At 36.5% G+C, this 12,771-nt stretch overlaps 1 protein-coding gene across 1 annotated transcript; it reads right to left on the bottom strand.

Annotated features, from left to right (window-relative positions):
- Nucleotides 1-127: 127 nt before the first annotated feature.
- Nucleotides 128-12,515, bottom strand: LOC306866629 (asc-type amino acid transporter 1-like). Its single transcript, XM_079411894.1, has 11 exons — nucleotides 12,211-12,515; nucleotides 10,085-10,289; nucleotides 9,845-9,996; nucleotides 8,095-8,220; nucleotides 6,911-7,064; nucleotides 6,314-6,437; nucleotides 5,854-5,957; nucleotides 3,422-3,518; nucleotides 3,155-3,304; nucleotides 2,762-2,939; nucleotides 128-909 (listed from the first exon to the last, which is right to left on the bottom strand). Exons 1-11 carry the CDS (start codon nucleotides 12,470-12,472, stop codon nucleotides 788-790), a joined length of 1,674 nt encoding a protein of 557 aa, XP_079268020.1. The 5' UTR covers nucleotides 12,473-12,515; the 3' UTR covers nucleotides 128-787.
- Nucleotides 12,516-12,771: the final 256 nt, after the last annotated feature.

Consider the following 12,771-nt stretch of genomic DNA (forward strand, 5'->3'; position numbering starts at 1 on the left):
GTAAAACTTCAGAAAGTTAGTTAATAAAGACGCTCTGAGGCATTTCAAATCTAGCAGTTGTATCAGATATGTAATGTTTTTTTCTACTTTTAATCAAAAAAAGAGTTATGACAAGTTCAGTGTGTTTGCAGTAGTATTTTACCTGCCAATGAATCACTAGAAGCCTTAAAGTGACTGGATCTCTAGGCATCTTCTAAATATAACAAATCACAGTACAGAGTACTGAACACTGATGTTGTTATTAACAGAGAATAATCTATAAATATAAAAAAAATGGAAATTCCTTTCAATCCCTTGTAAATCATTTTAAGCAGTTAATTTTGAAACCATATCAGAAGATATGCTTGCACGTAACCATATCATTTGAGACTAAAGACCAAAGCTGTGAAGCATGAGCATTGTTAGAAGCACTTTAAATGTATTTACATCAGTGAGGCGTGCAGTGCCTGTAGAAATTGGTATGTGGTTGGAAAGACATCGCAGGTGAAGTATCATACAAAAGAGAGGAGAGATTCTGTACATGTATTAACAATTGAGCCCCAGTAGCAACTTACAGGGTTTGGAAACAGTAGAAATAACACACCTAACCAAAAAGTGAGCGTTACCCAGTGCAATTTACAATCCATGATAGCTGAAACAGTACCATTTAAACCCACTGAAGCATACAAATACAGTCCCCATTTAAACAAACGAGGCGGTTATTGATTCATTTCTTTTTTACTACTACTACAAGCCTGGGAATTGTGGATTTTAAGTGAAGAGCTGCCAAATTAAAGTAGCAGAAAATTCAGAGAGGTCCAGAAGCTTTGCTTGTGAAGGAAGATCTGTCAGTCCATTCTCCCACTTCAATAGGATCGATTTGCGGGAAAACGACAAAAAACACTCTTTGTCCCAGATACGTAGCCCACTCTGTAACAAAGATGACATACACACACATATATTTACTTCACAAATACATGATATAATTTCAAGGTTATAAAACGTTCATCATCTATCATTTACTCATCTATATGCCATTCCAAAGCACTCGACTCATGCAATGTGTGTTCCAAGTATTCTGAAGATGATAGCTTTGTATGAGAAACAGACGTACAACGAAGCTGCTATTCAGTTCAAACCTTTGCTTCCACAGTTGTGAAAAAATAAATGCACTTCATTGAATGTGTACATTAACCCTTGTGTGTCAATAAAAAAAAAGTTACACATAGGTAAAAAAATAATAACCCATGGCAGATTATTGTTGAAGTAAAAAAAAAAAAAAAAAGTGAAACCAAAAAAAAGTTACAGAGGTTTAAGTTTATGAAAATGATTTATGAATGATATGTTACATAAAATACATATTTTATGAAACATGTTGAACTCTAAACCTGCTAGAAAATCAAAGCCATAAATCTAAACAAGTTGTGTTCCCAGAGGTTGATATCTCCAAAAATGAGCTTTCAGTAAGATTTTGTTTGGGCGCAGTACCAAATTTTCCCCATTAGATGCCAGCAAATCTCCGCTGGTGCACACAGTGCTTGGATTTTTGATTTACAGTCTAGCTTCTCTCTCTCTCTCAAATTTTACAAGAACACACATAAACACACACACACACACACACACAATTTTCTTATGACACACATACAAACCACACTCTGACAGCCATACCAACACACCCACACAATTATAGCTGCATTATTTTCCAATTGGCTCTATAATATACAGAAGCAGAAAACAGGAATAAAGTGAGTATATGCTTTATAGACCAAACCTGAAAAAAATGGCACCATCTGGTAAAAAAAAAAGTAAAAAATACAACTTTAAAGCCTTGTGAACAGAATGAAAGCCTATTACAAAAAAAAAAAGCATAATTTTACAGTTAAGCAGCACTGCCAGTAAAAATTGCAGTTTTAATGGGTTTCAATGGGGACATTTTTGTCCAAAAGGTCCCGAGAGGAACAATTTTGTGTCCCTAGTGTAAAATAGTTTTATTAAAGGAAATGAGGGTGAAATAGTACAATTCCAATAAAAATACACACCTGTGACAAAATTTATGCAGTTGACATTAACACAGACAAAATGATCAAAAAACAAAATTGCAAAGGACAAAAATGTCCAAAACGTAGCACAAGGGTTAAGTGCTAGTGTACTTCAAAGCATAAAAAGTATATATATATATATATATATATATATATATATATATATATATATATATATATATATATACACACACACATATATATATATATATATATATTTTTTTTTATAAATATATTTTTCTTTTTAAAAACTGTACTCGTAGATATTATATTATACACACAGATTTAGATATTATATTACTGAAATTAAAAGACATTTAGTAAGTGTACCTAAAGAGACACTTTTATGACACTTTAGTAAACTTAAAAAAAATTCACTTTGTAATAATGCCAAAATAAAAGTTTCACTTTAAAGTGCATTTTAAATAATTGTTTTAATAACCTTTTGTCATGCTTTAAATAAAGAGGTACACAGAGGTACACAGGTACACTTGAGAGGTACACAGTGCATGAGTCAAATGGACTACCTTATAACGTTAATTTGCCATTTGTACTTCTGCAGCTGAATGGAAAAGAGCAGCATGAACATTCTACATAATATCTCATTCTGTTTTCCACGAAAAAAAAAGAAAAAAAAAGTTTGGAACAGAATGAGGGTGAATAAATAATTATTTTAATATGCATGATATGTATTTTTTTACTGTACCTATAGTGAATATAAATTGCTCATCCAGTCTCCTTACCGATAAAGTCATATATGCATTTTGGCTTGTCTTTCCAGTAAACTCCCAGGAAATAAACAGGCACTCCAGTGAGCATAATGACCAGCCCCACTCCACACACCAGCGGCTCCGAGTGCAAACTGAAGCCCAGCAGGAGAACCCAGAAGAGCAGGTAACACACCGGCACTAGGAGACTCACCTGACAAGAGACAAACCCTAAAACTCTCATATTCACCCAGCAGCTGGATCTATACCATATAAACATGATCTGGAAGTGACTGTCCAGCTGACTACTGCAGCAAACCACATGAACCCGCTGGATGTACTGCACTGTATAATGCATCATTTTGTTTTATGTGATGTAGAATACGTTCATGAACAGGTTGTTGGTAATATTTGTATATAATTGAATACCTTGATGGGCCTGTATAAGTTTGGCTTCTTCCATCTGTAGTAGAGCAGGCCAGCAATAGTGACTCCATAAGAGAGGTAGTTGATGAAAGAGACATAGTTTATAAGGCTGTGAGTCTCTCCAATGCACAAGATCACAATTGTGGCAGTGCACTGGAATACAAGATAAAGAGGAAAAATACAGAAAGAATCAAGTTAAACAGAACAAGCTACACTCTGAGAAGCAACACGAATGGCTTGTAGCTATAACACAAACTGAAAATCACATACACAGACGAGCAGAGCTGGAATCGGCGTGCAGTGCTTGAAGTGGATCATAGCAAGAAGGCTGGGTAAATGTCCTTCTCGGGCCCCAGAGAAACACAACCTGTGTGTATTTAAACAAATGCACACGCAAACAGTAAATGCATGACAACGAATCTGATATATTCTCCCTATACAAAAAGTATGCAAGTTGCGTAGGGCCCCTGAACCACAAGGGGGCCCCTTGCCCTCAAATATTATTTAATGATTAGGGTGTATAGAATTATTATTTTTTTCGGCCTCCAGTGATTATGAAAATATGATATGTCGCACTTCCTACATAACATCTAGTTTTTCATGAAGAGTTGGCAAGTTTTGACCTAAACACAGTCAATTATGCCAATTAAATTAACATAAACATTTGGGAAATTAATATTATTACATCTGTATTTGGTCTTAAAATGGCAACAGCCAATAAACCTGCTGCTGTCTCTGTTAATGTTAATCAAACAACAAAAGAAATTCAAAACAAAATTCTATTCTCTGATTAACTTTAGTATATTCAATAAGAATTTAATTCATATGGTAAAGACTATGCATTGCACTAAATGTTAAGAAATATTTTCAATTTGACTGAACTTACATTACTGGATGAGAACAAATCTGAACTGAATCAAGTTGCATAATGTCTTATAGAGCTGCTTTATAGCTGAAACAGTTTGTTTCATAATTGATGAATTTTGCAACATGGACACTAATTGTGACTCCTATTCTTAAGGAGTCCTCACTTGACCGTGCGGTATATGATAATTGCAGACCTATCTCTAATCTGCCATTTTTTTCTACAATTCTTGAAAAATATGTCTTTATAAAGCTGCAGAATTATCTGCATACTCACTTAATCTCTGACATGTTTCAGTCTGGCTTCAACGTGCTTCACAGCACTGAGTCGGCTCTTTTAAAAGTTGGTGACGCTGGTGACACTATAGCTTTAGTGCTTTTAGATCTGAGCTCAGCTTTTGATTTCATTGACCACACGATTCTCTTATATCGACTGAAGCGGTACATTAGTATCACAGGTACAGTACTTAAATGGTTCCAGTCCTTCCTATCCAATAGAAGTTTCTCAGTTAGTTTAGGTGCCCATTCGTCTTCGGCGACTCACTTTACTTGCGGCGTACCCCAGGGATCGATTCTGGCACCTCTGTTATTCTCTTTATACATGTCACCTCTAGGATCTATTATGAGTAGATTTGGTGTGTCTTACCACGGCTATGTGGATGACACCCAACTCTACATACCTATACAACACAAGAGCATGTCGTCATGAACTTAATCTGTGGCTCACTAACAAGTTCATGTTATTGAATGACGATAAAACACAAATTATCCAATTTGTTCCAAAAGAGCTCTCTAATGGAAATTTTATCGACCTGGGTACCCTCTCACCATTCCTTACGTCCAACATTAAAATTGTACGATTTTATCTTGACAGCAGTCTTAAACTCGACAAACAATTCAAACAGTTATTCACGCTTTTATGTCCACATGACTAATGTTAATTCATTATATGTCGGGCTATCTCTCTCCTCAATTTCTTGATTCCAAATGGTCCAAAAAACGTGATCATATCAATCCAATTCTACACTCTTTACATCGGCTGTAAAGCCCCTACAACACAGGGGTGATCGAGCTTTCGCAGTGGCTGGCCCTAAGCTGTGGAACAACCTACGATTACGTGTTAGAACTGCTTCTACATCAGAATTTAAATCCATGCAACTCATCTTTTCTTTTGTGCTTTTAATTTGTTGTCAATTTATTTGTTTCGGTTTTTTTTTTCTCAGTCATGTACAGCACTTTGGCCAAACAAGGTTGATTTTAAATGTGCTTTATAAATAAAATTTGATTTGATTTGACTTATTGAACTGAACTGAATCAATGTCAAATTGATTTGAGCTGAATACGATACTATTTTCTTCTGCTTAGCTGAACTGAACTTGTTTCATAATTGATTAATTAAATTAATTTACACAGTTATTGAACTGAATCTACTGACTGGAGCTGAATAATGACACTATTGTCTTATTAGAGCTGCTCTGCAGCAAAACTTGGATTTGTCTCAAGTTTGAAATATTTTGCACCACTGATTCTCTTATTTTCCTGTGAAGCTGTTTTGAAACTATCTGTATTGTAAAAAAAACCCTTTATTAATAAAGTTGACAAAATGCCAATAGAGTAGGGAAACCTAAATCTTAATCATGAACTTTGATTAATATAACTGACAGACCTAGAGACACTTTTTAAATGACTGAAGTTACTGTTTGTTTCCCTTTTTAGTGTGAACGTTCATATAATTAGAATGTGCACATTTTGTCACAATATATTATCACACTTGTTAAAAAGTGACCCAATTCCTCATGAGGTAAGTTAACAGTAAAATGGAATAGAAATACTCTGACCTGGAGGAGGTGAAGAGGTAACCATTGATGCCCCCAAAAGTGGAGAGTGCCACAGAGATTGGCATGAGGGTGGAAAACACCCCGAGAAGCTTTTCACCGAAAGTCTAAGGCAAATTAAACAGAATTAAACATAATGTCTGGCCTAATGATAAGCACAGTTTATTTCCATCTGTGTTGTTTTTGCACCTTTTTTTTTTTTTACTAAAGAAAGCATTCAAAACATATGCACCCACAAAATCAGTGTTGATCACAATTTAAACAGTACAATTCTGAGTTTGTGAAGGATGCAGCACGCTACTACGATCTGACATACTTTAATATCACTCCACTACTACAATCCAGATACCCCAATCAATAGATACACATTAAACCTGCTTATAAATCTTGCATTATTTGATCCAAGGTTATTTTAGTTAACTAAAATGAAAAGTAATATACTCACAAAAAGGCTTGTACTTACAACAGCCACTGCGTTGGAGGACAGCAGTTCCTCAGGAGACATGGAGGAGAAATATGCAATGTTTGTGAGCGTGTACACACATGTGACCAGTGGAATGGAGATGTATATGGCTCGTGGCAGATTCCTGAGGAAAAAACAAACATAATATGTAAATGTATGTAACTATGCAGTAGATAATAATTGTAGGTTCGACAACATAGTCAAACAAATAATGTATCTGTGCCTGAAATATTAGCATTTGTATACAGTGTATATGTACATTTTTGAAATATCATTCAGTATCCTGAAAATTATATTAGTTGTAAGTAAATGTAAATGGAAATACACAATATAATCCAAAATAACGATTTATTTAATACCAAAGAAGAACAAGAAGACAGGAATCGTAATCACATGCAACTCAACAACAATACCGGACAAGGAATGCGAGGAAACACAGGGCTTAAATAGACAGATAATCAAACTAATGTGAACTAATTAGGAAACTAAGTAAGGCACAACAGGAACAGAACACGAAACCAAACAGAATATACACTCAGAATTGTTCCAGCAGATTTTGTCAGTCTAGCCAAGTTGTATAAATGGTATCAGACGAACCTCCTCGGATTCACCACTTCCTCCGTAACGTAGTTGAGGAAGTTCCAGCCGCTGAAGGCAAAGGAGGCATGAAGAAAAGCCAGAGCAATCTGCCCTATGGAGGGAGCTTTATAAAACGTGAACGCCACCTGTGGAGTCAGGCTCTCATAGTTACCTGAGGAGACAGAAACGGCTTTGTTAATAGGCCAATTAACCATATTTCAAGATCAACATGTGCTGGACTGAAACAACTCAGGCTTACTTGATTATCCATTAATAAGTAGAGTATCAGATATGACACATCAGGCTTTTGAGGAGTGTTTATTTGTTATTATATGATATTTAAGTGACAACTAATATTCACATGCATTTTATGTAAGTTGTCTGCTGTTGAAACCCGATCTCATGACAATTCATACGTGTTTTAGGAGGTGGCTAATTTGTACGAATTCATACGAGCTCGCTCGTACAAATTTGTAAGTTTTGTGAAAAATCTTACATATTTTGCAAGGTGACAAATTCGTAGGAATTCTTACAAATAACCATCCCTAAACCTACCCCTCACAGAAAACGTGTGAGTGAGGTCGTACGAATTAGCCACCTCCTAAAATACGTACAAATTGGTTGAGATAGCATTGAAGCATCTCAATGGTTTAGATTACAAATGTGACCCTGGACAAAACCAGTCATAAGTGTCCATTTTGTGAAATTAATTTGTGAATATATAATCTTTCCATTGATGTATGGTTTGTTATGATCGGACAATATTTGGCTGAGATACAACTATTTGAAAATCTGGAATCTGAGAGTTCAAAAAAAAAATCAAAATATAAAAAAAATCCCCTTTTGTCCAAATTAAGTTCTTATGCATATTACTAATCAAAAATGAAGTTTTGATATATTTACGGCCGGAAATTTACAAAATATCTTCATGGAACATGATCTTTACTTAATATCCTAATGATTTTTGGCCTAAAATAAAAATCTATAATTTTGAATGTATTTTGGGCTGTTGCTACAAACATACCCCAGCGACTTAAGACTGCTTTAGTGCTCCAGGGTCACGAATAGGAATTTCATCTCACTTTTTGCCTATATAAATAGCAGCAACTATTTGCTATAAATCTGCTAAAAGTGCATATTTTTTTTCTCAGTTTGTTCCTCTGAATAAAACAGAGATGTAGGGTGTTTTTTCTTCCTTTTACCTCCAAAGATCTGCACTAAACCGACAGTAATGATGAGCCCCAGAGCCAGCAGCTTCCCCACGGTAAAGGCGTCCTGGATCCGTGTGGCCAAACGCACACTGTAGCAGTTCACCCATGTCAAAAACACTGCAAATATCCACACACACACAAACATTAAACATTGCATGAGATTGAATCTCTTTAACGTGTGACTTTAAATACAATGGTTTTTATAATTAGCGTTTCAAAGTTAAAAAAACGATATGACTTGTTGGCATCAGGAAACACTGTTTTAGGATTAGTTTGTAGGGGGTTCTTGACAGAAATGTGGGAATGCTAAAAAGGGGAGTGGATTTGTAATTCTATGGGCTCATCCATCAGTGTCACAGCTTACACACTCTTTCATAATAAACTTCCCTCCACCGAGAGAAGTTTAAGCCCAATTGAAACAAATAGATTTGAATGAGAACAAAACACGGGAGCAAAGAGCAGGTCTGTGAGGAGATGGAAGGCCTTGCGTTTTCCTGGCGCTCTCTCTTGCTGCTGTTGTTTTGGTTTGTGTGAATGACTCCACATATCGGCCTTGAATAATGAGAGCTAATGCAGCAATCACATGCTATAGAGCCCCGCCACTCCATCACTGAGCCGTCAAGTGCTGCTGGCACAGATCCAGAGCCGTAACTGTACCCGGGACATTCTCAGGGAAAAACATTCATGAAGTACTTTAAAAAATACAAAAAGACAAGCATTAAACAAAACATGCTCCATAACACCTATCCAAATAAATAAATGTACTGTATATATATATATATTTGAATGATTTCTAAAGCATCATGTGACACTAAAGTCCAGTAAACTCAATATCACTGTATTTACTGTATTTTTGATCAAATAAATGCAGCCTTAGTGAGCAGAAGAGACTTTGTTCAAAAACATTACAAATTCTTAATTATTCTACACTTTTGACCAGTACTATAAATCATTTTTGTAATTCAAAAAAACAAATGTTCTTCAGGGTTCATTATTCTTTATGTCCAATGACTTAATAACTACTTCCATGACTTTTTCAGAACTAGAAATCATACTCTTAAAATGATCATATATTCAAGTTTTTCAAGACAAAATACAAAAATATGATGCCACTTTTCTTGGTCTATCTGGATTTTTTAGCTGCTTTAGCTTATTTAAAAAAAAAAATTTTTGGCCACAATATTTGAATATATTTAATAATTTAATAATTGGAATATATTTAATCATATATTTAAGGAATCTTGTGGAGCCCTTGAAAGTGTGCTGGGTCCCAGGCAGCCCACAAGTTTCACTTAAGGTGCAAAATATATTGTTTTTAGACCTATGGACTACTTTTGTGATACGTTTACGATAATCATGCACACTTATTTTTATTTTTGAAGTCCGACAGCCCCAGTCCACATTCATTATATTGGAAAAGTGGAAGTATTCTTCAAAAATTCCCTTGTGTTCGATCGCAGAAAGAAAGTCATACAGGTTTGGAATGATGTGACATACTTTTTATCTAAACGCAATTCAGGTTTTGGGAAACCTGTTTGAAAACAGTCATTATATTTGCACTTTCGCTTAGTTTACTTAGTTTAAATTTGACTTCAATCTTGCGATTTAATTCTGTTGAATCCTCACGTTTACTAAAGCCATTTCAAAATGTATGCCACTATGCTTGTCTATTTTTCAGTTTAAATAGCAGGCTGAATACATTCAAGTATAGAATAGATACAGAGAGAAGTCAAGCACTCACGTATGCAGATGGCGGACAGCATGCGTGTGGCTATGTATGGAGGAACGCAGTATGGGAAAACAGGCTGAAGCACATAGTTAGAGAAAGTGAGAGCGATGACTGCCAGTGTGGTGGGATACATGATCAATACTGCACTCCACAACAGCAGAAACCTAGAGAGCAACACGACACATTCAGCATCTGTGACGGGCGTTTGATTTCCATTCACTGTTTAGTAGAACATATATGGACCTGTCGTACCCCACGAGACCGCCAAAGATCTCTGTGACATAGGAATAGTCTCCTCCAGATTTGGGGATGGTGACCCCTAGTTCAGCGTAGCACAGGGAGCCCAGAGCAGCGACGCCTCCTCCTAACACCCACACCACCAGCGCCAAGCCAACCGAACCCGAATGCTCCAGGACACCTTTAGGAGAGATGAAGATCCCTGAGCCAATAATGTTACCTGAGGAAAGAAAGAAACTCTAATGGTCATTTCCTGAATCCATAGAGCAAGCCTGGTGTCTTTGTCTGTTCAGAATATTTTATACATAAAGCTTCATATTTTATTAACCAATATATAATGATGATGATGATGATGAAGTTTGCATAATCATCAGAATGTCACTTTATAAACATGCACAATATCTGGAGGATTTTTTGTAACAGAAAATACACTCTCAGATAAACTAGTGAGCACAATAAAAACTATGTTTTTATTGTTTTTTTAATGTTTTAATTTGAATTTAAAATTTACAATATTTATCTTCTGCAGTCACCGGATTCCTCATTTTACACTCAACACACACACACACACACACACACCCACACACACACACACATACACATACACATACACACACACACACACATGTTGGGTTTCCATGTTTTATGGGGACATCCCATAGGCGTAATGGTTTTTATACTGTACAATCTGTATGTGCTATTGCCCTACACCTAAACTTAGCCCTCACAGGAAACATGCTGTATTTTTAGATTTTCAAAAAACTTTATGCTGTATGATTTATAAGCTTGTTTCCTCATGGGGACCAAAAAATGTCCCCACAAGATTAAGATTTACTGGTATTACTATCCTTGTGGGGACATTTGGTCCCCAGGACGTGATGAATACCAGGTGCACACACACACACACACACACACACACACACACACACAATAGCAACAGGTTTATCTTTGCCAAATTAGTCCCAATGAACAAACTTCCCTTTGTGACAACTTACCCCATGTGCTGTGCCCTTTTTTTCTTTTTTAATTAGAGTCTAATTCCAGACTGAATTTTGTGATTGTGGCAACTTGGAAAAAAAAAATCAGAAAAAAGGGACCTTTACCGCTAGTTTACGTGGCCATTTACACTAATTTAGTTATTTAATTAGTGACCTAAACATAGTGCAGAATCTTAATCTTTTTTAATTTGGTCACAACATTATTTCAACATTTAAATGAACATCTCAAATTACCAGTATGATCTCAGGTATAAACAACAAACAAATACATCTTCACTGGAGCAAAGACTAGTTCTGCATGCCCTGAGCTGATGTAACCAAACTGATTTGACTCGTTCCACCCTTTTGTTTAGAATTCTAAGCACTATAAGAACTAACCCAACACCACAGCAAGCCCCAGTACATGGCCGGTCAACATCAGCCGTGTGGCCCGCTGTAGTACCTGTGAGAGTGTTCACAGGCAGACAATGATCAGCCCCCCTCACTAGCCCACTTCCAGCAGCCTTCTCTCAAGCACCCAAGTGTCGTACAACGATATTACATAACAGCAGGCATAAATAATCTACTGCTGCCAGTCTCAGAGGCGGCTGCCATCAGGAGCAGGGAACAATCTTTAGCTTTCATTCGGCTCCTTTCAGAGGACAAACACATCTGAGAGTTTACACCGAAGTTAACATCTACAATTAAACATATCTGCAAACTTAAGTTGTTTTTTAACACTTAATTGTTGAGATGATTGTCGATAATTCAGTATCTTGTTTTCCGAGTTTTATTATTAAATTAATGAATAAACAAACAAACAAATAAATAAATAAACAAACAAACAAACACGTAATGCAGTATATTAAAATGATTATAGTTATATATATATAAACTAATAATATCCAATATATACTGAACTAAATTTATTTCATAGCCTATAATACAGGAAAATAAAGCAATAGCAAGCTAATCTGACTATGGTAAGCAATATAACATGCATTATAAAGTGTGTTCTAGTGTGTATAAAATCACCAAATATATATGTGGACTAACAAGATGGCGAATATCTGCGATGCATTTGTCTTCTTAAGTCTTGATAAATCCACATGTTGGCAGAATGGCCCACGGTCAAGAAGAAAACAAGTTGTAAACTTTCCTTACCAATGATGATCGTGCACGCGCTCAGAAGCCCGATCTCCTTCTTGAGTGTCACGCGCTCAGGGATGCCGGAATCTCGTTTAAGATCGCTGTCTTTCATCATCCTCTGACTCTCCGTCCTTTTCCTCTCTACTCCATCCATTTCAGCTCGCGCACGAACAGAGAGCTGGGCTGCCTCTCTTGAGTCGCTTCTGAGGATTGAAGCACGGTGAAAGAGCCGCGCAGGCGCCGCGTCTCGCGCTCCGGACAGAATGTTAACGAGCATCTCTCTACTGATCCACACTCAAAAAACCATCACTGCATACTACACATGACCTGTGCACTGATCCAAACTCACCAAACCATCACTGCATACTACACATGACCTGTGCACTGATCCACACTCAACAAACCATCACTGCATACCACACATGACCCGTGCACTGATCCACACTCACCAAACCATCACTGCATACTACGCATGACCCGTGCACTGATCCACACTCACCAAACCATCACTGCATACTACACATGACCCGTGCACTGATGCACACTCACCAAACCATCACTGCATACTACACATGA

The sequence above is a fragment of the Barbus barbus genome (assembly GCF_936440315.1).
Source record: "Barbus barbus genome assembly, chromosome: 48".
Classification (NCBI taxonomy): domain Eukaryota; kingdom Metazoa; phylum Chordata; class Actinopteri; order Cypriniformes; family Cyprinidae; genus Barbus; species Barbus barbus.

Excerpts from the sequence above, each read along its gene's own strand:
- LOC306866629 (XM_079411894.1), bottom strand. The coding sequence starts at position 12,472 with ATGCTCGTTAACATTCTGTCCGGAGCGCGAGACGCGGCGCCTGCGCGG. Across the intron at positions 5,958-6,313 it reads CCTCCAACGCAGTGGCTGTT|ACTTTCGGTGAAAAGCTTCT; the intron begins GTAAGTACAAGC and ends AATTTGCCTTAG. Across the intron at positions 3,519-5,853 it reads TACCTCTTCACCTCCTCCAG|GTTGTGTTTCTCTGGGGCCC; the intron begins GTCAGAGTATTT and ends AAATACACACAG.